General features: G+C 36.3%; 1 protein-coding gene across 11 annotated transcripts in view; it reads right to left on the reverse strand.

Moving 5' to 3' along the window:
* The window catches only part of LOC307009860 (inverted formin-2), a 44,268-nt gene that overhangs the window by 1,138 nt on the left and 16,470 nt on the right, over positions 1–26,660 (reverse strand). For 2 of the 11 annotated variants that reach the window (XM_079634032.1, XM_079634033.1), the window contains exons 3-22: positions 25,622–25,737; positions 24,334–24,493; positions 23,039–23,072; positions 22,792–22,933; positions 22,563–22,695; positions 20,482–21,135; positions 18,986–19,131; positions 17,154–17,215; positions 16,965–17,067; positions 15,026–15,111; positions 14,614–14,714; positions 13,922–13,992; positions 12,369–12,476; positions 11,048–11,118; positions 10,795–10,915; positions 7,817–7,981; positions 6,841–6,943; positions 5,405–5,557; positions 2,446–3,159; positions 993–1,046 (exon numbers count right to left, since the gene is read on the reverse strand). In XM_079634032.1, coding sequence (XP_079490158.1) covers positions 994–1,046; positions 2,446–3,159; positions 5,405–5,557; positions 6,841–6,943; positions 7,817–7,981; positions 10,795–10,915; positions 11,048–11,118; positions 12,369–12,476; positions 13,922–13,992; positions 14,614–14,714; positions 15,026–15,111; positions 16,965–17,067; positions 17,154–17,215; positions 18,986–19,131; positions 20,482–21,135; positions 22,563–22,695; positions 22,792–22,933; positions 23,039–23,072; positions 24,334–24,493; positions 25,622–25,737 — 3,296 coding nt within the window. In that variant the 3' untranslated portion in view covers position 993. Of the gene's footprint in view, positions 1–992; positions 1,047–2,445; positions 3,160–5,404; positions 5,558–6,840; positions 6,944–7,816; positions 7,982–10,794; positions 10,916–11,047; positions 11,119–12,368; positions 12,477–13,921; positions 13,993–14,613; positions 14,715–15,025; positions 15,112–16,964; positions 17,068–17,153; positions 17,216–18,985; positions 19,132–20,481; positions 21,136–22,562; positions 22,696–22,791; positions 22,934–23,038; positions 23,216–24,333; positions 24,494–25,621; positions 25,738–26,660 lie in introns of those variants that run through there. The other 9 variants (XM_079634034.1, XM_079634035.1, XR_013800118.1 and 6 more) reach the window with 9 other exon arrangements.

The following is a 26,660-nucleotide window of genomic DNA, read 5'->3' on the forward strand; positions in this document are numbered from 1 at the left end:
CTTGTGATATTCTGCCAGACAATGTCTAAGCTCTTCTAAAAACACTCTTATCCAGAAAACAATATTACATCTATATTTTACACACTATTTGATGAGTCTTTATTCTGCACATCTGGACTCATTTCTAAACTATTTGCTCTGCTTATCTTTCCCACTTCACAGATTAAAACCCCAGTTTGGTCTCGATGGAAACCCTAAAACTCGTCGGGTTAAAGGTCACAGGCTGTCAATCATTTAACTGTTAGTCAATAAACAATCATTTCACTGTTTTACACTTTCTAACACTGCTATATTAAACCAATTACATAAATATACACTGAGATAATTGCATCAAATTGATCAAAAGTGACATTTATAATGTTACAAAAGATTATATTTAAAATAAATGCTGTTCTTTTAGACTTTCTATTCATTAAAGAATCCTGGAAAAATAAATATATGACGGTTTCCACAAAAAAAACTGTTTTCAAAACTGATAATAATCATAAATGTGTCTTGAGCATCAGATCATCATATTATTCTGATTTCTGGAGGATCATGTGACACTGAAGACTGGAGTAATGATGCTGAACATTCAGCTTTGATCACAGGAATAAATTAAATTTACTATATACTCACATAGAAAACACTTTTTAAACAAAGACAGATACTATCCTTACACTAGCGTTCAAAAATCATAATAAAGTGCTGCTGCAGTTCACTGGACGGCCACCGGTGGCGCTAAAAACAAGGGTTTCTGAATACTCTACACTCAGCCCCTTTAACACAATAAAGAGATCTTTGTTAACACAAAGAAATGGATTCAGTTATGAGACAAAAACGGATTCATACAAGACAAACAGATGATTGTGTCCAGGACAAACCAGAGAGAGTTTGAGGCCTGAGGACAGACACGGGCGGATCTCCATCACGAGACAGATGTTAATAACAGCTGGAGGACGGGTCAGTATGATCGGTTAGGCGGGTTCGAGCAGGAGGCTCAGTTCTCCTACCTTACTGCAACACACAAGCCTTTTTAGAGCGTCCATTGCCTGTGTTACCCTCGACTTCAGAGAGTCAAAGAGAAAGAGACACGCTGAAGTAATGATGCTCTACAGCACTAATGCCACACACACACACATCTGACTATATAAAGCAGAACACACACATTTAGCCAGAACGAGTGTTAATCGTTTCAGGAATTGTCATTGGTCGTCTTTTTTTAAATGACAATTGACAATAAAAAAAAATGTAATGCAATTCAAAAAACATGTCCAGAAAATGTCAGTCGTTTCAACCGAAGATCAAAAGCATGTTTTTAGAACAAGGATTCATTTTTCCATTGTGACAGTTATTATAGGCTACTCTTTTTTTTATTATATATAAAATATATGTAAATGTAAACAAAAATTAAAAGTAAATTAATAATAATAAAATTAACTGAACATTAAATAAAATGAACTGAAAAAAAGTTCATATATTATATATAAAATAAAAAGTAAAGACCAAATTTAAAAAAGCAAATTTTTTATTTTTAATACATTTTAAATATAAAATCAATTAAATAAATAAAAAAAGACTAATAAAAAACAATATAATAATTAAATGTAATAAATGTAAAATGTATAATATATAAAATGTATTATGTTAAATAAATAAAATTTATATTGACAATTTAAAAAGTGAACTAAAAATGTATATAATTTTACTATATATATATATATATATATATATTTTTTAACTAACATATATATTTGAAATATTTAAATATAGCATGCTATTTGTAGTGCTTTATGCTAATTGTAAATAACTAAAATATGCATTAAATTTTTCTTTTTCTTTTAATGAATAGCCATTCTCTTTTGATCTTGGTTTGAAATGTGACCTGAACGTGTTTTCATGACATTCAAACAAAATATCTGGGATTGTGAAGGGCAGGAAAATGCATTTCAGAATTTTCCAGAAATATCCCAGCAGCTTGACGTTAAAATATTAGTGCTGAGCAACGATTAATCGCATCCAAAATACAATTTTGTGTTTACATAATATAAGTGTGTGTACTGTGTGTATATATATATATATATATATATATACGCATACATTTAAGAAATATTTGCATTTTTATATATATATATATATATATATATATATATATAAAAATAGAAAATAAATATTTTATATATAAATCATTTTTTCTTAAATGTATACAAATGCATGTGTGTGTACTTGTATATACACAAAATACACAGTACACACACACTATATTATGTAAACAAACTTTTATTTTGGATGTGATTATCATTGCCCAGCACTAAATATTATAAATAGTAACTGTAAATATTTTATTCATGAAGTAAATATTTACAGTGTTTGCCCACCAAATGTTTTAAAAACACATCGGACACTTTCTACTTCAAGCAGCAGTGCTGACAAACACGACCTTTATTAGACACATAAATAGATTACCTTCATTACTGCTTTTTTTGTTTCTTTGGAGGAAATGTTTCTTATGTTCAGGTTTCCGGTGGGCGGGGCCTACAGGCGGAGTGGGCGGGGCTTGTGGTGTCACTCCGTCTACATCATCATGCGTCTCGACACCGTTTCCCGGCGACTCGTTACTCGGCTGAAGCGGCTCGCCCACACGGGTGTCTTTATTCTCGTGGCATCCGCGGCTTGCTTTCGGGTCAGTATTAGCGTGTGAAGGGTCAGATGCAGGGTCAGGTGCAGAACCGTCCTCCACAGACCCGATGTCTGCATTACGGTGGAGATGTGGCGGGTCCGTACGGCTGGGTGAAGCGGCGGGCTGATGTACAGTGGTTTGCCCGTGCGCTGGTGTGTCTGTGGAAGGGTTCTCCTCAGTTCTCGGGTTCAGTGGGGCATCAGTGACCGTGGAGTTGACCTCAGTTCTGGGGTTCGGTGGGGCATCAGTGACCGTGGAGTTGACCTCAGTTCTGGGGTTCGGTGGGGCATCAGTGACCGTGGAGTTGACCTCAGTGATGGGTTCTGGAGATTGAAGCTGCTTCACGTCTGAAGGAAGGATCTCTGGCTCACCGTCACCCAGCGAAGACGCTTCAGTTCTGGGATTGGTGCCGCAACTTTTGCCTGGATCTTCTGGCGTGGGGTCCAGGATTTCGACCACGGAGGATCCAGCTTCGTCGTCGACAGACCTGACACTTGCTGCTTCGGGAATAGAAGAGATGGGTTTGTCAAGAACACAAGAGTGTGTTGACTAGAGAATGGAGACGTCAGCATGAAGCACAGCAGCGGTTTGGGTCGGCTTACACAAATATACAAAACGTTTTCTGCAGAATATAACTCCGTTCACATGCAGCGCACAGCTTGTGTTTGGGTAGTTGACATCAGAGTCCTGCGTGTGACACTCTAAGGGTCATTTTTAATAATTATGCACATGCAGTTTTATGGATATAAATCGAGCGACTACATGGAATAGGAACTTCCACAGATCGGTCTCACTGCAGGACTGTGTGAAATGCACTAGTGAAGGTAAAGAGGCAGAGTTGCATGATTTGGGGAAATAAAATATATCTAATCACGATTTTTATAAAAATTGTGATTTAAAATGTTATTTGCAAAAAAAAAAAGAAAAAAAAAAGAAGAAAGCACCAGGCTTGCGGTGCTGGTTTGTGATTATCAATATAACTAAAATAAAAATACAAAATAAAGAACTAATATTTCGCTGTATAAATCAAGTATTTAAGAAAACAAACTTAAGAATGATAATATAATACTTATTTAACAATACAAACGTAAAAATTCCAATACAAATTGTCAATTTTCATTATTTTATTTTCATCAACTTATTTTGACGGTAAAAACGCAGGGTTTTAAAGCAGCCATATTGCGATTTTGTTTTATTTTGATTAATCATGCAGCCCTATAAAAAAAAAAAATTTATATCCTAAAAGAAATTACATTTTTATACTTAAAACTTTTTTGATTTTTTTTTAAATGTTTGATTCTATATCAATATTACTGTAAAATGTTTGATTCTATATCAATATTACTGTAAAATGTTTGATTCTATATCAATACTACTGTAAAATGTTTGATTATATATATCAATATTACTGTAAAATGTTTGATTATATATATCAATATTACTGTAAAATGTTGATCATATATTACTGTAAAATGTTTAATTCTATATAAATATTACTGTAAAATGTTTGATTATCAATATTACTGTAAAATGTTTGATTCTATATCAATATTACTGTAAAATATTTGATTCTATCAATATTACTTTAAAATGTTTGATTATATATCAATTACTGTAAATTTTTTGATTCTATATCAATACTGTAAAATGTTTGATTGTATATCAATATTACTGTAAAATGTTTGATTCTATATCAATATTACTGTAAAATGTTTGATTATACTTAAAATGTTTGATGATTATATATCAATATTACTGTAAAATGTTTCATTCTACTATAAAATGTTTGATTATATATCAACATTACTGTAAAATGTTTGATTATACTGTAAAATGTTTGATTATATATCAATATTACTGTAAACAGTTTCATTCTATATCAATATTACTGTAAAATGTTTGATTATATATTAATATTACTGTAAACTGTTTCATTCTATATCAATATTACTGTAAACTGTTTCATTCTATATCAATATTACTGTAAAATAATAAGAAATACTAAATATGAAATATTACAATTGTAATATTTCACACACACACAAAAAACAAGACAAAAATGAATTCAGAAAAAAACTTAAAGTACAACTGAATTTCTTTCCTTTCAAACGTTACACCAAACTAATTTTTGATGGAAAAACCGCAGCACTTCACATTAGCGATTTCGTTTAAAAAACCTGATCCAAAAAATGGTGAATTCATTTATATATATATGATTTAAATATAATACTTCTCTTTAAACATGCATGTGTTGACTTAAACTTAATGTTGAAAAAATAAACATGTCAACTACCCTTTTGCATGTTTGTTAATGAAGCAATTAGTATCACTGGCATGTGATTGGTGGTTTACACCAGTCTGAGCTGTCAATCAGAAGCCAAGAGGAGAAGCAGCAAAGCCGATTGGCCGATTGGCGTGAGGAATCTGGCTCTAATCCCAGAGGTCTAAACCGCTCCCGCACAGACTAGAAGTGACTGGACCAGCAAACACGCTTTTACTTTAAAGGGGTCACATGATGCCGTCATATGTCAGAAACTTTTATTAGTAACCATTTTAAAACTCTTTTTGGACTGCGGTGAAAGTTACAGTGTTTTTATCATTCATTAAACTCAGAAGATCAAGTCAAATCGCTTCCCCTTTAATCCACTCACTAAATAGACAGCAGCGCACAAGCCAGAGGAGCAACGGACAGACGCGTGTGAGACAGTGGAGCCGGTGGAGAGCCGGACGGGAGCGTGTTCTTACCGGGCGGTCCCGTATCCCTATGCATTTCACTAGAGGAGGCACTTTCCGTTTCGCACCTGGGACGAGTCTTTCTCAGATGGAAACCCTTCCGGATATCCGCCAGGAGATGATCGACGATGCAGCCGTCGTCCTGCGGCACGGGCCGTCTCCGGACTGCAACCACAGAACATGCGCTTCGGTTACGGGACATATGGAAGATGCTCTCCACCACAGAATAATATACATACATTTAAAAAGGTATAAAGGAACTGCAATTACAAGTTTACATCTCGTTCAAAGCCATTGTAAATTACACAAACACACACCTGTGAGCGCATTACATTAGTGCTAAACACACACACCTGTGACCGCATTACATTAGTGTTACACACACACCTGTGACCGCATTACATTAGTGCTACACACACACACCTGTGAGCGCATTACATTAGTGCTAAACACACACACCTGTGAGCGCATTACATTAGTGTTACACACACACACCTGTGAGCGCATTACATTAGTGCTAAACACACACACCTGTGACCGCATTACATTAGTGTTACACACACACCTGTGACCGCATTACATTAGTGCTACACACACACACACCTGTGAGCGCATTACATTAGTGCTACACACACACACCTGTGAGCGCATTACATTAGTGTTACACACACACACCTGTGAGCGCATTACATTAGTGTTACACACACACACCTCATTAGTGTTACACACACACACACCTGTGACCGCATTACATTAGTGTTACACAAACACACACCTCATTAGTGTTACACAAACACACACCTCATTAGTGTTACACAAACACACACCTGTGACCGCATTACATTAGTGTTACACAAACACACACCTGTGACCGCATTACATTAGTGTTACACAAACACACACCTCATTAGTGTTACACAAACACACACCTCATTAGTGTTACACAAACACACACCTCATTAGTGTTACACAAACACACACCTCATTAGTGTTACACAAACACACACCTCATTAGTGTTACACAAACACATACACACACACACACACCTGTGAGCGCATTACATTAGTGTTACTGTGCGACTGCCGTTTGTTGCTTAGCAACCTCTCTGGAACTACATTGCTTGGCGGAGGAATAAATGTGTTATGACGTTATATTTTTTGTTGCTGGTGATTATTTTATGAATAAAATAAATATTTTTATGGAGTAACTGTTTTATAAAAGCAATAAGCTCCGCGTCGTGCCTAACAATGCCCCTTAGCCGTTCTAAATTCGGCTCGAGTATAACATTCGGTCCCATTAACGGTTCTTGAACAGCTTTATTCTTCCACCGCTGAATGAATGATGTCTGGTCCGCCTTTAGAGTCTGAACTGAATGTGACGAGAGCGTAATGACATCATACAAACACAATAAACGGACATACATTGGTTAATTATATTAACGACTCACTTATCTTCCCATCTTCTCCTTTCTGTCTCTTGGAGTCGTCCTCCGCCAGCTGCTGCTTTCTCTTCTCGGCTTTGGCCGCTTGTTCTTTACGGTTCTGGTTCTCCTGCAGGAAGGAAGAGTTTAATCGGTGCTCAGGTAATCTGGTGATCGGTGCGGCCGGATCAAGCCACTGACAGCCAGAGGTGGACAGCAACAAAGTACATTTACTTAAGTACACTTTTGGAGTATCTGTACTTTACTTGAGTATTATTTTTTCTGGAAACTTTTACTTTAACTTCACTACATTTGAAAGACAAATATCATACTTTTTACTCCACTACATTTCTGTCGAGGCCCTTGAGTAGAGAGTAACGTCAGGGATGATTTGGGTTGTAAATGAAACTCTGGTTGACGCCGGAACTCGACTGATGTTGGTTTCTGACGTCAACCGATTTTCAACCACAATACAACGTCTGTCCAACGTTGGAGATTAACGTCAATCTGCCATTGGATTCTGACATCAACATGATTTTCATTTTCAGCGTTGGGTTTGGTCTTCTAAATGCTAATTTTGTCATTGTTTTGGAGCACACTAGCTTATAGATAACAAGGCTAACATATTCATACTAAAAGCCAAACAACTGGGAACAGCCGTTTGTGTGTCAGAAACCATTGTGGACGTTATTGAGTGACTTATTCAATCCCACGACTGGAACTGTGTTATAGAAATACATGTGATATTAATATGAGGGTATAAGCAGAGATTCAGAGGCATAATACTGTAAGTATTACATGCAACAATAATAAAACAATGAATTGACATTTACTTTTATACTTAAGTACTTTTAAAAATGAGTACTTCTGTACTTTTACTTAAGTAAAAATCGGTCTTTACAACTTTAACTTGTAACGGAGTAATATTTGACCAGTAGTGTCTGTACTTTTACTCAAGTAAGGAAGTGTGTACTTCGTCCACCCCTGCTGACAGCACACACACCTTCAAGGCTTTGAGGAAGAGCTGCCGGAAGGTCTTGAGTGTGCTGAACAGCTCATCCAGCGAGAGCTGAAGCACATCCTCACACAGATACTGAGCCAGATCTCCTTTCCTGCTGTCGATGTCCATGAAGCGCTCCTCCAGAGCCGTGCACGCCGTCAGGTTCCTCTACAGACACATCAGGGAGAAGCACGGATGACACTCATTCATATACGGTAGTTAGAAACATTGGCAAATTCTGGTTTGTCGAATACATCTCTTTTTTATATACAGGTTAAACTCAGAAAATTAGAATATCGTTCATTTATTTCAGTAATTCGACTTAAAAAGGTGAAACTAATATATTATATAGACTCATTGGGTCTCATTCATGAAACACGAGCAGAACGAATGTTTGTGTAAATCGTGTGTAAAGTGGTTCTGGCGTAAATTTTCAGATTCATTAAAATGTTCGTATTTTCCAAATGTTAGTTGGGACGAAAATAAATCTCCACCTGCTCCCAGCGACGCGTAAATAGTGCGTTTAACATCCGAACGTTTTGCTCATTAATAAGGCTGCATTTTAATTCACCTTAATTGGGTTCATATTTACACACAGCATTTTGAAAAAATATTATATATAGTAAGTACATATGTTTTTTTTTTTTTTACTTTTATTATGAGAGCCAGTGATAGCATCTGCAAACGGTACACTTTAATCAAATAATGAATTGCTTTCAATAGGGCTGGGCTATATTTTTTCGAAGTGAACTAATTCGTTTTTTTGCAGTCGAGCTTCATGTCGAACCATTTTCTCTTCACTTCTGGGACTGTTCGATTAACAGATGAAACTCCAGTAACTGCGTCTGTAATATCTGCCAAGCTTCCTTTTTTTAGGACCTGATACGCCACTATGTACGCTTGAAAATAAAATGTGGCGTTTTGAATGAACTTCTGATAATAAAACTTCAATTTCTGCATCTGAAAAATTGTTCTTTTTCATTCGCTTTTGAGAAGACATGTTGAAATCCTTCGTTTGGTGTCATAATATGATATCCATATATGGTTGGATTTATGGTAATTCAGTGAGCGTGCACACGCGTCCCATTTACGACTGATTGGAATTCATTAACACACACACACACGTTTCACTATCACATCTGACGTTTACGAAGTATTTGTGAATCAGGAGAAGAGTTTTCGGGAAGGTCTCTTTACGCACAAATCACTCACATATTTACTCGTATATTTACGAATGTTTCATGAATAAGACTCATTACATGCAAAGTGAGATATTTCAAGCCTTTATTTGTTATAATTTTGATGATTATGGCTTAGATTATGAAAACCCCAAATTCAAATATTGTGAAGAGGTTTTCATAAGCATCAAAATTATAACAAATAAAGGCTTGAAATATCTCACTTTGCATGTAATGAGTCTATATAATATATTAGTTTCACCTTTTAAGTTGAATTACTGAAATAAATGAATAATATTCAAATTTTTCGACTTTCACCTGTATATTAAAATAGAAAGCAGTATTCACAATTTCATTTTTAAATTTATTAAAGTCCCTGTGGTGAAAAACTCGCTTTTAATGTTGTTTATGTGTGTATGTGGTGTTTTTAATCTGCTTTAACACACACCATGTGTAAGTTCATAAGTGGACAGCATTGCTGAGTATTTTCTGCTTAAAACTGCAGTGAACCAAAGACAGTCTCAAACACACGGTTTGAAATCGCTGGTGTTTCTGACGTCACACACATGTAGCCAATCCCGTCACGAGTGGGCGGGGCTTTTCTCCACTGACTTTCGATGATGTTCAAAGCGTTTTTAAGGATGCTGATTGTTAGAAGGCAGCTGTCTGACTCAGAGACGGCGAACGGGAACATGGTTTGTGTAACTTTAGCAACACATTATTAGCAGTTTGATAACGTAGTCAATTACTGTTATGTGTAAAGTACATAAAACGCATCACCATTCTGATACATCGACCTGTAGATGAGCCTGTTTAATTCACTCTTCCTAGGAATCAGTTTCTAGTTCAAACATGACTGAATTAAACCAATATTTCCACTTGCCATTGTGTAGTGCTTACTACAGTTGAGTGAGTGAGTGGAGGCGGGGCTAATTGCATTTTCAAATCCACGTATACTAAAGAAAGAAAGGGTTTAGACTTACATTCAAGCTATTTTAAGGCATAAAGAAGTCCCCCTGTAGTCGATAATTTTATCTTTGATCACCAAAGTTACATAATAATTCTTGATGCCTTAAAATATCTTGAATGTAACTCGACACCCTTCCCTCATTTAGTATGCACGGTCCTATGAATATGCAAATGAGCCCCGCCTCCACTCACTCACTCAGAGATCCACTGGTGGACGATCACACGTTGATCTGATTGGCTACATGTTTGTGACGTCAGAAACACCAGCGATTTCAAACCGTGTGTTTGAGACTGTCTTTGGTTCACTGCAGTTTTAAGCAGAAAATACTCAGCAATGCTGTCCACTTATGAACTTACACATGTGTGTGTTAAAGCAGATTAAAAACACCACATAGACACAAACTACATTAAAAACTGGATTTACACCACAGGGGGACTTTAAATATGTCATTTTGATTACAAAATATATTATAAGGGTTAAAAAGGTTTAGGATTATAAGTTTAAGGGTTTTATATATATATATTAGGGCTGTCAAAAGATTAATCGTGATTAATCGCATCCAAAATAAAAGTTTGTGTTTACATAATACATACACACACATTCATGTATAGATTTAAGAAATATTTGCATTTATATAATTTATATTATATATAAATAACCAATTTTTCTTAAATATATACATGATTGTGTGTGTTTTTATATATAGAAATAAATATACACAATACACACACATATATTATGTAAACACAAACTTTTATTTTGGATGCGATTAATCGTGATTAATCTTTTGACAGCCCATATATATATATATCAGTTTAATTAAGTGTTTCTACCTCAATAACTTCTAAAAACTGCTCCTTGACGTCCTCAACTGATGAAGACACCTTTTTTCCTGCATCTTTTAGTCTTTTTAGAAGATTATTTGTTTCTGCCTGAATCGACTCCAGATTAACGCTGAAACACACACACACACACACACACACACACACACACACACACACACACACACACACACACAGCAGTTGAGACTTAAATGACGGTGCTGATCTCGTGACACACACACTCAGAGAACAACGGTTGTGTTACCCGGCCGCTTTCTCACAGGCCTCGATGTCTTCTGAAAGGTTCAGCAGCTCTGGGTGGTTTAACTCGGCTTCCTGGAGATCACAAGATGCACAGATTCACAACAAAGCCCAGAGCAACAGTAAAGGACGCCATTTAACAGGAATAATTCACCTCAAAATAAGGATTTACTTTGCTCTCATGTCATTCTGACCTCATAAAAGAGTTGATACCGCCAAGCTCAAACAAGGACACACACAAAGATCAGATCACATGGACTAAGTTCTAAAGTTCTGGAGTCATTGGAACGGTTTATGTGTGTGTCTTTCTTGTACAAGCACCCGATCTCTTTCTCAGACATACAGGCTTGGAACAGAAACTCAAACATTATTTTGGGGTGAACCTACACTAAAATTAATAATAAAAACCAATACCAAATTTAACATCACTGTGCTTGAGACAATCAATGTTATTTATATTACAGCTGCCAAGCTATCTATCTATATATATATATATATATATATATAAATAAATAAAATATCTAATTACAAGTTGTGGCGATTAATCTAATCGCATATCAAATTTGGCTGAGAAATTACACCCCAAAAGTGCATTTAAAGTCATTGTGTTAAATAAGAAATGTATCAAATAGACATTACAAAAAGTAGTTATAGAAATAGAAATAAATGTTTTATTTGATTTAACATAGAATTTATTACACATTAACTTTTAGGCTTCAACAGCCATCAGGGTGAGTATATGACGACAATTAATTTTGGGTGAACTATACTTTTAATGGGTTTAAAAAATAATAATTATACTCTAAATATGAAACAAACTGCCAGTAGGTGGCAGTAAATATCTAAATGACTAAGTCATTGAATCATTCATTCATTCGATTCGTTCAAACGGCTGATTCGCTTAGGAATGAAGTAAATGGCTCTTTATGAACGAGTCATTGAATCATTTGTTCACCCGATTGATTCGCTCAAAACGAGGATTCATTCAGAAACGAAACATCGCTGTGTGTTGCTCTGACTTTATAGGTAATATTTTTCTTGACAAAATTAAGCAAAAACAGACAATATTGTGTCTAAAATAACACAACATTAAATTTATTGAACTGCTGTGTAAAATAAATATCACATTTGCATTTGTGCCATTCAGGACAACAGCACTCGTGTGATACTGCGCAACTATAGGCCCGATGATATGATATAAACACCAGACAAACTCATTTTTGCCCTCATTTTAAGGAATTTTAAGGTCATTCTAACTGCATTCTATAGGCTAATTAAACTAACACGTTAAATGGACAGATCATATTTCTCTACATCTGCTGTACCTCCAGGATGTGATGCAAGAGGGTGATGCGGCTCTTGTTTGCTTTGGTTTCAGTGAGTTTCAACAGGGAACTAATCTTGAATCCCTCAGCGTTTCCTGTGTGACTTCCCTGGCAAAGAGAGAGAAAAAAAATGATAATTCCCAAAATGAGGAACTAAGACACTGTAAAATAAATAGAGAAAACAGAGTATCCAAGGTGATTACAGCCACAGACTCGGCTGCCCAGAGACCAACACATTCCAAGTTTACATTTCAATCAAAGGCTACAGATGCAGGCGATCACTGACGCATGACCTTCAGATTTAATACTAATTTAATATTAATATAAACTGAGCAATAACAATTATATGAACATAAAACTCTTTAAAGTGCCCCATTGTTATTTTTAAGATTCCTAGTTTTGTTGAACAACAGGTTCACATGCACCCAAGATCAAAAACACTTTAATGTCCTCATAATATCTGCAGCATCAGCTCTTTTCTCTCAGGCCCTGTTTACACGAGAACGCTCGCAGGAGAAAACAAAAACATTTTATCGGATGTGCCTTTCGTTTACACGGCGACGGTGTTTTTGGGGCTTAAAAACGCAAGAAAGTAAAACCGCCCTCCAGAGTGGAAATCTTAAAAACGCTCCACCGCCGCGTTCCCGTCTAAAGGGTAAAAACGCAAAAGTCTGCTAGACAGTGAAGGCGTAGCGTACACGTTTACGTCACAGGCGTGCACCAGTACAGGAAAATAACAGAACATTATCAAACTAAAATATAACATTAATTTCATTGACAAAAAAAATAAAATAAAAAATCTGTCATTTTTGAGCGACACGTGAAGAGCAGCGAGGGTTAAAGCAGCAGCTTTACCGTATTAAACATGACAAACTGTGTCAGCGGCTCTTTAACTCTCAGTGCTCCACATCGCCACCTAGCCGCCTGGAGTGCACACTACATCCAATCTCACACACTTTTGCGTCACCATATGCAGATTCCCCCCCATAACGCTCGTCTAAACGCAGAATAAAAAGTGATAACGCAACGCCACTTTTGCGTTTTCTCTTCAGATCGTTTCCGTGTAAACAGCCTCAGTCTCTGAAACGCTTCCATCAAGGATTCAGTCTCTAAGCTCCGCCTCTCTGAGAGCTGCTCTGCTGTGATTGGTCAGAAAGCAAACGCTCATCATCATATCTGAATCTCATCTCTTGATCACAGTGATACGAACAGTAACGATGACGTGGGTTTTACCGTCTCAATCTCATCGAAGTGGAAAACAGCGTCGTCTCGACATGATAGACAGTGTCAGATACACTACAGTGTTTGAGGGCGGAGCCAAGAGACGCTGCTCAGCCAATCAAGATCAGAGGCTGCCATTATGCTAATTGGTTACAAACCTATGTGGGTTCAGCAGGAAGTGAGACGAATTACTGACGACTCGTTTCAGTTCAAAAACACTTTGAGACAATGACTCAATATGCAGAGCTTTTACATTCACACAGCGCGATTACACACGACATGAGAAGATTTATTAGAAACAGCACGAGAAGGGCACTTTAAACGTTTCTTACATAGTTGAGGAAGTTTCCCACATCAAGGATGAGCTTGCAGAAACTAGGCAGCAGTGAACTTTTCCTGAGACCTGCGGGACGACACACACTTCACATTTTAATCCTGTGCGCTTAGAAATACTGTAAACAATAAACAATAATGTGTGACAAACTTATTAACAAATGCAACATTTAGTAAGAGCATCTCATGTGTAAATATGATGCATGACGATCTCGCTGTATGTTTCAGATCTCGAGATGTTCATATAAACTGCACCTTGACCGTTGTATTAAAAATTCTGAATGTTTGTCCAGTCACCACATTTATTTCTAAAGCGCTTTATACAACACAGAATGTGTCAAAACAGCTTCACATTAATAAACCGGAAAATAACTGTTAATGTTGCAGAATTCATCAATTATGAAACGAGTTCAATTCAGCTGTAAAGCATCTTTACAGAAGACAATACTCATTATTCAGATCAATTCAGTGTCTGCTCTCATCTGATCAAAAGATGCAATCAAATCAATAATATTACTGAATATTAATGGTCTTTTGAGCCTTCATTTCTTAAATTTAAGCCTTTTGCATGTTCTGCTCCTAAATATCTTCAGCAGACGACCTCACACACACACGCATGCACACACACACACACACACACACACACACACACACACACACACACACACACACACACACACACAATACTCACTTTCACAGGCCGCTTCCACCAGCTCGACCTTGGGCTTCAGGGTTTCGAGCACCGACAGCGTCTCCTCACACAGTAACATGCACTCGATCCTCAGCTGGTAACTGACGGTTCAATAAAGACAAACTCAAGTCTCAACTAGAAGGTAAAGTTAGTCAGGAAAAAACTTTTATATTGGCTTGACTGAAAGTTTGAAAACTTTATAAGCTTCCTAGCATGTGTTAAATTCATTTTAAACAATTTCTAACACCATTAGAAAATAACTTCAGTTTGACGTGGTTGTAGCTTTAAAGCTCTAGAAGAAAAATAAATCGAGTCTCAGCTTATTAATCAAGCCAACATAATAATAACTGCCTCATGCATAATACTGGAAGTGAATTTGAAACAGCATGTGTTGATTTTAATGAAACTTTACCAGGGTACCGCCAGCAATAAGAGGTAAAAGCGGTCCACATTGGCCAGTTTGTCTGGATCTCCTTGAAAGGATTTTAAGTTGTCAATCTGGAGAAGAAGAAATAGTTAAAAATGCAAAATACTCAACTAACCATGACTACAGTGGACTGCATGTATAAATTATGCAAATGAAGTTCAGGGGGTTGTACTGTTAATTGATCATTAGATATATTAAAGTGCCCTATTATGGTTATGATGATTTGACCTTCATGTAGTGTGTAAAGAAGCGGTTTGTGAATGTAAATGATCAAAGATAAATTGAGTTTGTCTCCTAAAAATAAGAAGCGTCTCTTGGCTCCGCCCTCAAACACTGCAGTGTATCTGAGACTGGAAGAGTCCGTAGCCATTTTTAAGAAACTTGATCCAGTATTACTAACACTTTCTTCTCTATTCTAACTAAAAATAAATAAATAAATAGAAAAAAATAATAATAATAGCGTTGGATTGTACTGTGAAGGGTCATAGCACTTACATACTGTTGTCCTACTGCTAGTTTAATTGCTTCTATTGTTTCTCATTTGTAAGTCGCTTTGGATAAATACGTCTGCTAAATGAATAAATGTAAATGTAAAAAATGTAAGAGTTTGGTTCGTGTTGTTCATGTCGAGAAGACGTTGTTTTCTGCTGACAAAGCAAATCCAAAAACGGTAAAACCCACGCCATCTTTACTGTTCGTATCACTGTGATCAAGAGCTGAGATTCAGATATGATAATGATGTGTTTGCTTTCTGACCAATCACAGCAGAGCAGCTCTCAGAGAGGCGGAGCTTAGAGAGACTGACTCCTTGATGGAAGCGTTTCAGAGACTGAGAGAAAAGAGGAATGTGGTGTGTAGGTAAATCATGTTACAGTGCTATGCATAAGTTTAGACACCCATGCTAAAGTTGACTAAAAAGAGGAATAAAAAATCATCTTTTGGAAATTGAACTTAATGCCTTAATTTAAAAAAATAGGAAAAATCCAACCTTTAAGGACACCAATTTTCTTTGTGAATGAATAATGTATCGTAAATAAATAAATGTTCTTCCTTAAAATACAGGGTGCATAAGTTTGGACACCCCTATGTTAAATTCCCATAGAGGCAGGCAGATTTTTATTTTTAAAGGCCAGTTACTTCATGGATCCAGGATACTCTGCATCCTGATAAAGTTCCCTTGGCCTCTGGAATTAAAATAGCCCCACATCATCACACACTCTTCACTATACCTGGAGATTGGCATGGAGTACTTTCCATAAGATCATATCTCAATGCAAATTAAACCAGCTGTTAGGCTAACTGAAATAAAACCATGCCAATCTCCAGGTATGGTGAAGGCTATGTGATGATGTGGGGCTATTTTAATTCCAGAGGCCAAGGGAACTTTATCAGGATGCAGAGTATCCTGGATCCATATAGTAACTGGCCTTTAAAAATAAAAATCTGCCTGCCTCTATGGGAATTTAACATAGGGGTGTCCAAACTTATGCATGTATTTTGTGTTGCATCTGTTATCTCGAATGCCCAAGATGAATTTCTCCGTCAGGAGACAATAAAATCTAATCTAATCTAATCTAATCTAATCTAATCTAGTATGACCAACTAGCAGTTAGTTTGGTCTAATTTGATACCGAACAGTAAGACTGATTACCCCAATGTACGTATATGTAACCAACTTAAAAAAGTTATGAACAGTCTTGAAGAAAAATAATTGGATGACTAACTTAAGACTAGTCTTAGCAGTTTATGCAACTCGCCCCTGTTGTAGGAGACTTTAAAACCAAACTAGGAGTCTTAAAAATAGCATAATAGCGGCACTTTAAACATTCCCAGTGGACAAAAAGACAGAAAACACAGATTGTGAGCCTTGTTTTCATTCGCATCAAGGTCTATGAATGTGAATTGTCATTGTATTGGGAAGTACCTCATGTTTTTCCGGAAGCAGTTTCACGAGTTGTTTCAAAGACTCGACGTCAAATTTGGAACAATCTCCTTTCCGCAGCATCGCCACAAACTCTTCATACGAGCTGTTGGAGGAGAATCAGAGAGCTTGAGTCCGTCCGCCCACAATAACATCAGAAACACATGACGAGTCAGAAACGCCTGATCTTACCACTTGAACTGCTTCAGAAATATATTCAGGTTCAGATTCTTCTTGGAGTCGATAAAGGAAATCTGAGAAACAGGAGAAAAAAATAAAATAAATCGATGAATGATTTTCATGACGTTAAAATCGACCCCATTTATTTAGTTTTTTTCCGCTCTGATTGTGAACGTTTCATCAATGATGATTCAATCTAAAACAGGGATTCACAAACTTGTTCATCAGCCGAAACCATTTGAGCTCATATTAACTTAAATGAGATCGAGTTATTACTTCAGTAAATTAACGACACACTCGCAAGTTCACGGTTCTCTGATGTTGGTTAAAAGTCACATGACATGCAGATAAAAAGTTATTTATTTTGGTTTTACATTTGTAAGGTTTAATTATTAGCTTTTAATCAGCTCATGATTAAAAGCTGGATTAAAGACACATCTCTTTGACCTAGCGTTCCCATAACACATTACAGACTTCTATAACTCAATGTTAGGCTGCATAGATTAGGTCAGCCGGAACCGGGAACACTTCCCTTAAATCCTGATGTACTCGTTACATCATAAGAAGAATGGCATCTACGCTGATTTTAGTGTCTTTGTTTATTCCGAGGTTTTCCCGCAGCCTGCCGGATCCAGATCTGAGGAAGGACCTTCGCGTATCTCCCCCGTAGTGATAAAATAAAATAAAATTATGTATCAAATTTATAGGCAGGACAAGTAGTTTTAGGCTTGGTTTGTAGGGAATTACAAACATGCGCACATATATTCAAACGCACATAACTATAGAATTAATTCTTGATGCGCACGTGAGCGTCATCAGTGTTTCTCACAGGTTCAGTTTAAAGTCTGTGTAGAGAGAACGGTGTCGTCTTGGCGGTCTCTAATTTAATAACTAATGATCGTTGCGACGGAAGTGAATCAATCAAAACTAACTTTAGCTGGAAAATAACATTATTCAAGAACCGCTATAAAGACAAAACAATCTGTTACCTTACATTATCCATTTATCTCTGTAAAGCAGCTTTGAAACAATCTACATTGTTAAAAGCGCTGTATAAATGAAGATGACTTGACTCATGAACTGGACCAAGGGTGCATTTATTTGATCAAAAATACAATAAAACTAATATTATTCCAATGTAAATCAGCTGTTTTCTATGTGAATATATTGTAAACTGATTTATTCCTGTGATCAAAGCTGAATTCTCAGCATCATTACTCCAGTGTCACAAACGTGATACACTACCATTCAAACATTTAGGGTAAGAAAAAAAAAGAAAGTTAGAAATCAACACTCTTCTTTATCAAGGACACATTAAATCAATCAAAAGTGACAGTAAAGACATTTATAAATGTTACAAAAGATTCTATTAAAAATAAATGCTGTTCTTTTGATCTTTCTATTTATCAAGAAATCCTGAAAAATAAAATGTATTTGAGTTTTCACAAAACTGTTTTCAACATTGATAATCATAAATGTGTCTTGAGCATCAGATCATCATATTATACTGATTTCTGAAGGATCATGTGACACTGAAGACTGGAGTAATGATGCTGAACATTCAGCTTTGATCATAGGAATAAATTACACTTTACTATATATTCACATAGAAAACTGATGATTTACATTGGAATAATATTTTACAGTTTTTACTGTATTTTTGATCAAATAAATGCAGCCTTGGTGAGCGGAAGAGACTCTTTCAGAAACATTTAAACCACCAGTGAATGCATTTGGCAGGTGTTTTCATCCAATGTGACTGGAAAAATATCATGCATCCCCTGTGAAGTGAACTCGTGACCTGCGCTCTACTATGCGAGATGCATTTGTATTAGAAATCAAACCTCTTTTAGTTCTTTCTTGACCGGGCCGGCCAGGCTCTTGTCTTTGGGCTCAGCCACCGGCAGACAGAAGAGCTGCTCAATGCTGCTGTAGTTCGGCTCCAGGGCCGACTCACTCGGGTCGGACGCCCACATTGAAGGACCGTCTACTTTGAAGAATGAAAAACACACACACTCTCAGACATGTGCAAACCAGCTTACAGCCTAGTGTACAGACACGTCAACTGTATTGCTCACACACACACACACACACACACACACACGGCAAGAGCTGATTGACCGCATCAGTCTGATTTTATGGTGCTATACAAGAGAAAAATCAATCACTGGACTTGATCTTTGAAATATATTCAGAGTTTGCTAGAGGCAGATAAACCACACATGAGCAAAAATGTAAACTCTGAAATAATCAGAACTTTTGGACAGACAGAAATTGTAAATAAATTAGTGCCGGGCGACGATTAATTGCATCCAAAATAAAAGTATGTGTTTACATAATATGTGTGCGTTTACTGTAATTATTTTGCGCATATATATATATATATATCTTTATCTATATATATCTATACAGGTGAAACTGGAAAATGAGAATATGGTGCAAAAGTTCATTTATTTCAGTAATTCAACTTAAAAGCTGAAACTCATATATTATATAGACTCATTACATGCTTTTGTAAATATTTCAAGCCTTTATTTGTTATAATTTTGATGATTATGGCTTACAGCTTATGAAAACCCCAAACTCAAAATTATAATATTGTGAAAAGGTTTTCATAAGCTGTAAGCCATAATCATCAAAATTATAACAAATAAAGGCTTGAAATCTCTCACTTTGCATGTAATGAGTCTATATAATATATTAGTTTCACATTTTAAGTTGAATTACTGAAATAAATGAACTTTTGCACCATATTCCAATTTTTCCAGTTTCACCTGTACACACAGACATACGCATGAATATATTCAAGAAAAATTGCATGTATATATTTAAGAAATATATATATTTATATTATATAAATATTTTCTTTATAAAAAACAACATTTCCTTAAAATGATACATGCAAGCGTGTGCATTTATACATACAAAAATAATTATACACAGAACACAAACACATTATGTAAACACGTATTTCTGCTAATTTCTTCCGTGTTGACTGTACGGCAACATCAAACTCAATTATTACTAACTACTGGTACTAAACTAATTCTGCTCCTAAAACGGCCCATTAAAAACCCATCAAACAGAGGTTGGTCACTGTACAGATCTATTCTTGTCTAAATATGCTGTTATTGGCCAAAATAAGCTGCAAACTGGATCTTTTACTGATCCTGATAATCATAAGTCTGGCTATTAGCAGTGTTATTTAAATCGCATTAGTTCACAAAAATAACCCTGGCTATTGCATTATACTTTTAAATTAAGCAATGCATTTGTTCAGCTCACGCACTCCAGTCAAACCCAGACCCGTTGGGTTTTCTCCCAGATATGCAGGTCTCACCACTAAGCGCTCTGGAGTTGAGTTTCTGCCAGTTGAGCTTCTTCATCCTGAGGGACGGGTGAGGGCCGCTCTTCACCGGCGCGCTGTAGTACTGACCAATCGGATTAAACGTCTGCGCCACGATCACGTCGCTCATACCAGGAGGAGGAGGAGGAGGTGGAGGCGCACCCATACCAGGTAAAGGTGGAGGAGGTGGAGGACCGACAGAACCCATACCAGGTAAAGGTGGAGGAGGAGGAATCATCCCTGATCCAGGTAAAGGTGGAGGAGGAGGAGGACCTACAGAAGCCATTCCTGGAAGAGGAGGTGGTGGAGGCGGCAGCATGCGTGATCCTGGTAAAGGTGGAGCTGGTGGAGTTGGAAGCATCCCGAGTCCTGGTAAAGGTGGAGGTGGAGGTGGAGGAGGTCCAGCTCCTGTTTTGAGAGGCACTGGGACTGGAGGTGATGGTGGAGGAGTAGATAAGCTCTTTGTGGGGGTGCGCTGTGGTTCTTGGCTGTTGGTGGATCTGCAAGAACATTCCAGTTTCTCGTCTTTGGCCTCAGTCTGAACGGCTTGATTCTTTCTCTTGTAACCGCTAACCTCAGGAGAAGCTTTGGGCGCTTCCTTCGTGAAGACGAGACGCTGCAGAATCTTCTCATACGAATCCATCTCAGCTGAACACAGAGAACAACAATCTCATCAGCACAACACCGGCCAATGTGAAGTCTCCATAGACAAAAAGCTTACGAAAATACGAGAAAAAAAACAACAACAACGACTTACAAAAAATACATAATTAATAAATACATGAGGAAATTAAGTAAACAAGCAAGTAAATAAATAATCAACTAAATGTATATTTTAATGCATAAGTAAATAAAAGAATATGTTAAGTAAATAAATACATCTATATGTAAATAAGCACATGAAGAAGTAAATAAATAATTAACTAAATGTATATGTAAATATATAAGTAAATGAATGTTAAGTAAATAAATAAGTAAATCTATATGTAAATAAGCAAATTAATAAGTAAATAAATATGTAAACAAGTAAATTAGCAAGTAAACAAAATAATGTGTATAAATATATAAGTAAATAAAATACAGAGAACAACAATCTCATCAGCACAACACTGGCCAATGTGAAATCTCCATAGACAAAACAACAACAGACTTACGGAAAATAAATAACAAATACATGAGGAAATTAAGTAAACAAGCAAGTAAATAATCAACTAAATGTATATGTTAATATATAAGTAAATGAATGTTAAGTAAATAAATAAGTAAATAAGCAAATTAGCAAGTAAACAAACTAATGTTATAAATATATAAGTAAATAAATGAATATAAGTAAATAAATAAGTAAATCTATATGTAAATAAGCAAATTAATAAGTAAATAAATATGTAAACAAGTAAATTAGCAAGTAAACAAACTAATGTGTGTAAATGTATAAGTAAATCGGCAAGTAAATTAATATGCAAATAAGTAAATGCACAAAAGTAAATTTAAATAAGCAAGTCATTAAATAATTTATATATGCATGTAAACAAATTGAGTAAGTAAATCAGTATGTAAATTGATAAGTAATTAAGTAAAGAAAAAAATTTGAAAAATAAATGTAAATATAACTTAAAAGTGCATGTATACGTAAATAAGTAAGTTAATATGTAAATAGGCAAGTAAATAAGAAAGTTAATTTTGCAAGTAGGTAAATCTGTAAGTAAATATACAAGGAAGTGCAAAAGTAGATAAATATACAGTATAATTCAAAATAAGTAAATAAGCAAGTAAATAAAAAGTAAATGTAAATATGCAAGCAAGTTTAAAAAAAAGAGCTGTGATAACGACAGCCAACCCACAATATTTCTACAGCAGAGACTGATTTAATATAAATAATGACATTTCTGATCAAACCTAGAGACATGCCTCATATATATATATATATATATATATATATATATATATATATATATATATATATATATAACTGTGAGCACAATTCAAGCAAATAAACGGGCCAAACTCAAAGACTACGATCAGCAGGTCCGAGTTGTCCCTGAGAAACAGTGAAGCGTCCGTCATGGGAAACTCACAGCTCTGAGCGATCAGTGTGGCCCGGTTCACCAGCGCCTCCAGCGCCTGCCAGACATCCACTCGCTCGGGAGCCAGGAGCAGCAGCGCCTGCGTTATAGACAACAGCTGGACCGAGGACGGGAAACTGCTCACCTGCGCGAGAGACACACACACACACACACACACGTTACTGGTCCAGGTGTGGCTTCCAGAGACACCAGTGAGAGTTACCATAAACGCAGTGCTCACCTTATTAAAGAGAGAGGTGAACACTTCTTGATGGTTGCTCATGTCGATTCCTCCGTAGAGCCTCAGGAGCTCGTCCTCATCCTCAGCCATGGCCTCTTCAAACGCCTCACACTGGATGATCAAGTCTTCATCGTCTTCTTCTCTATAAAACACACACACCATGCACTGTGCTATAACATTTCCACATGAACTTGAGTTTTAATTCATGTTTAAATTGCACATTTAAATGAATTGAAGTGAAACTCACCTAAGCTTTGGCAGTATGTGAAGCAGCTGCAATCCTGGTGACCGAGAATAAATGTAGTATCCATAAATAATGCTCACAAACATCTAAAGCTCTGTGTTGGAAAGCTCAGACCTGAGTTGTGTTAACACACAAGACTGGAGGCGGAGCTTATGTAATAAACAGGTGAACACAATTAAGACTTGATCACTTCTGTTTGCTACTGCATACTATTTTTGCAGTATGCATATATGGTGCACAATAGGTAATATAATAAATGTGGCATACTACTGTCTGAATGCATGGATATTGCATGCGGTTATGCTATTTTTAAATAAATAACAGGCAGCATTCAGTGTACACTGCAGTGAGTAGTATGCTAGTATGCTACAATATTAGGGTTATAGGGCTGTGTTCTAAACAGCATTCTTCTACACTACTCATACTATTTTTGCAGTATGCAATATGTATACCGTGCACAATAACTTGCACACCCAAAATGTGCAATATAATAAATGTAGCATACTATTGTCTGAATGCATGCAAATGCTATTTTTAAGACAATTAGTCAGCATTCAGTGTACACTGTGCAGTTAGTATGCTAGCATTCTACATTATTAGGGTTATAGGGTGGGTTCTAAATAGCATTCATCTATAATAATCAATCATATAGTTTTGCCATATGCAATATCTTGTTGCACACCCAAAATGTGCAATATAATAAATGTAGCATACTACTGTCTGAATGCATGCTAACTGCATGACGTTTCACATGCCATGTTTAATAAATAACAGGCAGCATATAGTACAATGCACAAGTGCAATAAGTAGTATGCTATAATATTAGGGTTATTGGGCTGTGTTATAAATAGCAATATTCTATACTACTCGTATTATATTAGCAGTATGCAATATGTATATCGTGCACAATAAGTTGCACACGAATACCTATTCAGTTTAGTTGAAATGCTCAATATACAATCAGCAACAATTTTAACACACTTTACTCGTTCAGTGATCCGACTGCAATTTAGATAATAAAAAAAAACATTTATTTAACTCTAAATTAACATTAAATTAAATGTGACGATGTAGCTAGCATCGCATATTGCATGCAGTTTCACAAGCTATTTTTTACAATAAATATTCAGCACACTGTGCAGTAAGTAGTATGCTAGTATTCTGTAATATTAGGGTTTAAATAGCATTCTTCTATACTACTCATCATACTAGTTCTGGAGTATACAATTAATAAAAGCCTCACATTCGATTTGAAACATTTGTAGAGAACTGAGTAGTCTGTATTTAGTGTAATGTACCGATAAACTCCTTGCGCATCTTGTCTCTCTGCCGCAGGTCGTCGGCGCTGAAGATCAGGGCGTTTATGACGCTCAGAAGGGTCACCATGTAGGGCACGTTATCAGTGGCTCGTAGTTCGTTCATAATCACGCTGAACCGATACTGCTGCGTCTTCACAGACTGTCAGAAACACACAATGCTGTCTCACATCACACACACACACTCTTAACTTTAAACCTCTGCTAAAGCTAACATCAGAAGACCGTCTCCTCTGAAGAGAGAATCATCCAGATGCTCAAGTACAAGAAGAAATGAAACGTGCTCTTGCTGAGTATTACTTTGCCTTGTTTTACAGCACAAATATCGAAACATTCTTAAATTAAGATACATTTACTTGAGAAGCAAAATGACAAGATAAATCATCATAATATAGTGAGCTTGTGCTTAAAGCCAGAACAAATATCCTCCAATGGGGTCAGAAAAATATACTTTTTATTTTTTTTGATCCCATTGGCATATATTTCTGGTTTTAAGGTTAAACTCACTTCATTTTTAATACATTTTTCCAAAAACAAGACTAAATATCTCATTTCGCTTCTCAAGTGAAAAAAACACACACACAAAAAAAAAAACGTTTTCTGAGAATACAGACAATTTTGCACTGCATTTTCTTAGTATTTTTGTCTTGTTTTCCAGCACAAATGTCTAAACTTTCTTAAATGAAGAGACATTTTTACTGGAGAAAGTCTTGTTTTCTGAAGAAGAAGAAAAGTATAAAAATTATTTATTTCCCATCTTAAGAGTTCATGCTTAAAACAAGAACAAAAGGGTCAGAAGAATCAACAAGATTATGTTTCTGAGCCGCTGGCACATATTTTTGTCTTGTTTTATACATGAAGACTTCAGAAAACAAGACTTAAAATCTTCTATCACTCAAGTGAATGTAAACAAGGCAGAGTTTTTTGCTCATTCTGAAGTGTATTTAAAGTAACATTGTACTGTTCCTCACACACTGATATATTGAGTGAGGAAATCTCTCTCTTCTGAGCTGTATTTGAGCCGGCCCGAGACACATGTCAACACCAGACACAACACAAGACTGTTTCTGACCTGAGAGCCAGTCAATAAACAGCCAATATGTCAAGACTGTGTCTTTAGTACAAGTATGACCAACTAACGGTTAGTCAAGGGGCGACCAGTCTTACTTATTAGTGTCAAATTAGACCAAACTGTGAAAAAATGTGATAAGGTTTAAGTCTGGCCGGCCGCTGATATCAAGCCTCAGTCTCACAGAAGATCATCACTTGCCTTGTAATGGTCCAGAGCGTCTAACGCGAGCCGGTGTCCCTCGGAGGAGAACATGCTGAGGGCCGCCAGCAGCTCGAACACCTGCTTCTTCACCATGGTGTTGGACGTGTCTAAAGCTGCAGGGAGAGGACACACAGGGTTTGTAGCTTCCTCCACCATCATCTTCTCCCTCTCCACGTTTGGGAAGTGTTAGCTGCTTATTTTTGGGGGATGTAACGTGAACTTTGCACTTGCGATGGATAAAAACACAGCTGAAGCATGTGATGGGTGTGAACGTTGAGCAACGCAGATACTGCGGTGTAGGAATGTGTGTTTTCTGAATTGATCTTGACTGCTGGAGAGTTCTAAAGCCACCGCTCGACAGGTGGAGACGTTTAGCAACTCTTGCATATTAGAAGAGAGAAGAGTGAACATTTTTGGGTGAATTATTCCTTTAACCTGTTCCTACATGTTGCTGCCTATGGGACAAATTGTGAAATCACAGCTAGAAAAATAAATGACTTTATATTTTATATATATTTAAGACTAAAATAAATATTGTGCAACGGTTTCATTTGGAACTCGCATGTGAAACGGTCACAAATTCAGATGCAAATCCAAATCTTCCAAATCAATGATTGAAGCACAAGTGAAATCAACGGCTCTCCTTTTTCAGTGGCCCACACTCTCCTCAAAAGCCTGATGATCACATTTGATACTCTAAAAAATATTTTTTTCCAGTTATTCTTACATTTACTTGATAAAAATAAGAGATTTACTTTTATCGGATTTACAATAAACCAAAAGCATTCTCAAAACACCCACAAGATGGCGGCGTTTATCGGTGAAACCGATATTATAAAACCGATACCCGGTTATGGGAAAAATATCGGTTTCACCGATAAACGCCGCCATCTTGTGGGTGTTTTGAGAATGCTTTTGGTTTATTGTTCTTTGTTAGAATAACTTTTACATGCTATACTCGTTACCGTTTGTTTACCCGATTCAAGTTTTTATTCAAGTGTTCAGTTCAGTGCTGTTGTTATAATGGTAAAAAACA

The sequence above is a fragment of the Phoxinus phoxinus genome, assembly GCF_949152265.1.
Source record: "Phoxinus phoxinus genome assembly, chromosome: 13".
NCBI lineage: Eukaryota > Metazoa > Chordata > Actinopteri > Cypriniformes > Leuciscidae > Phoxinus > Phoxinus phoxinus.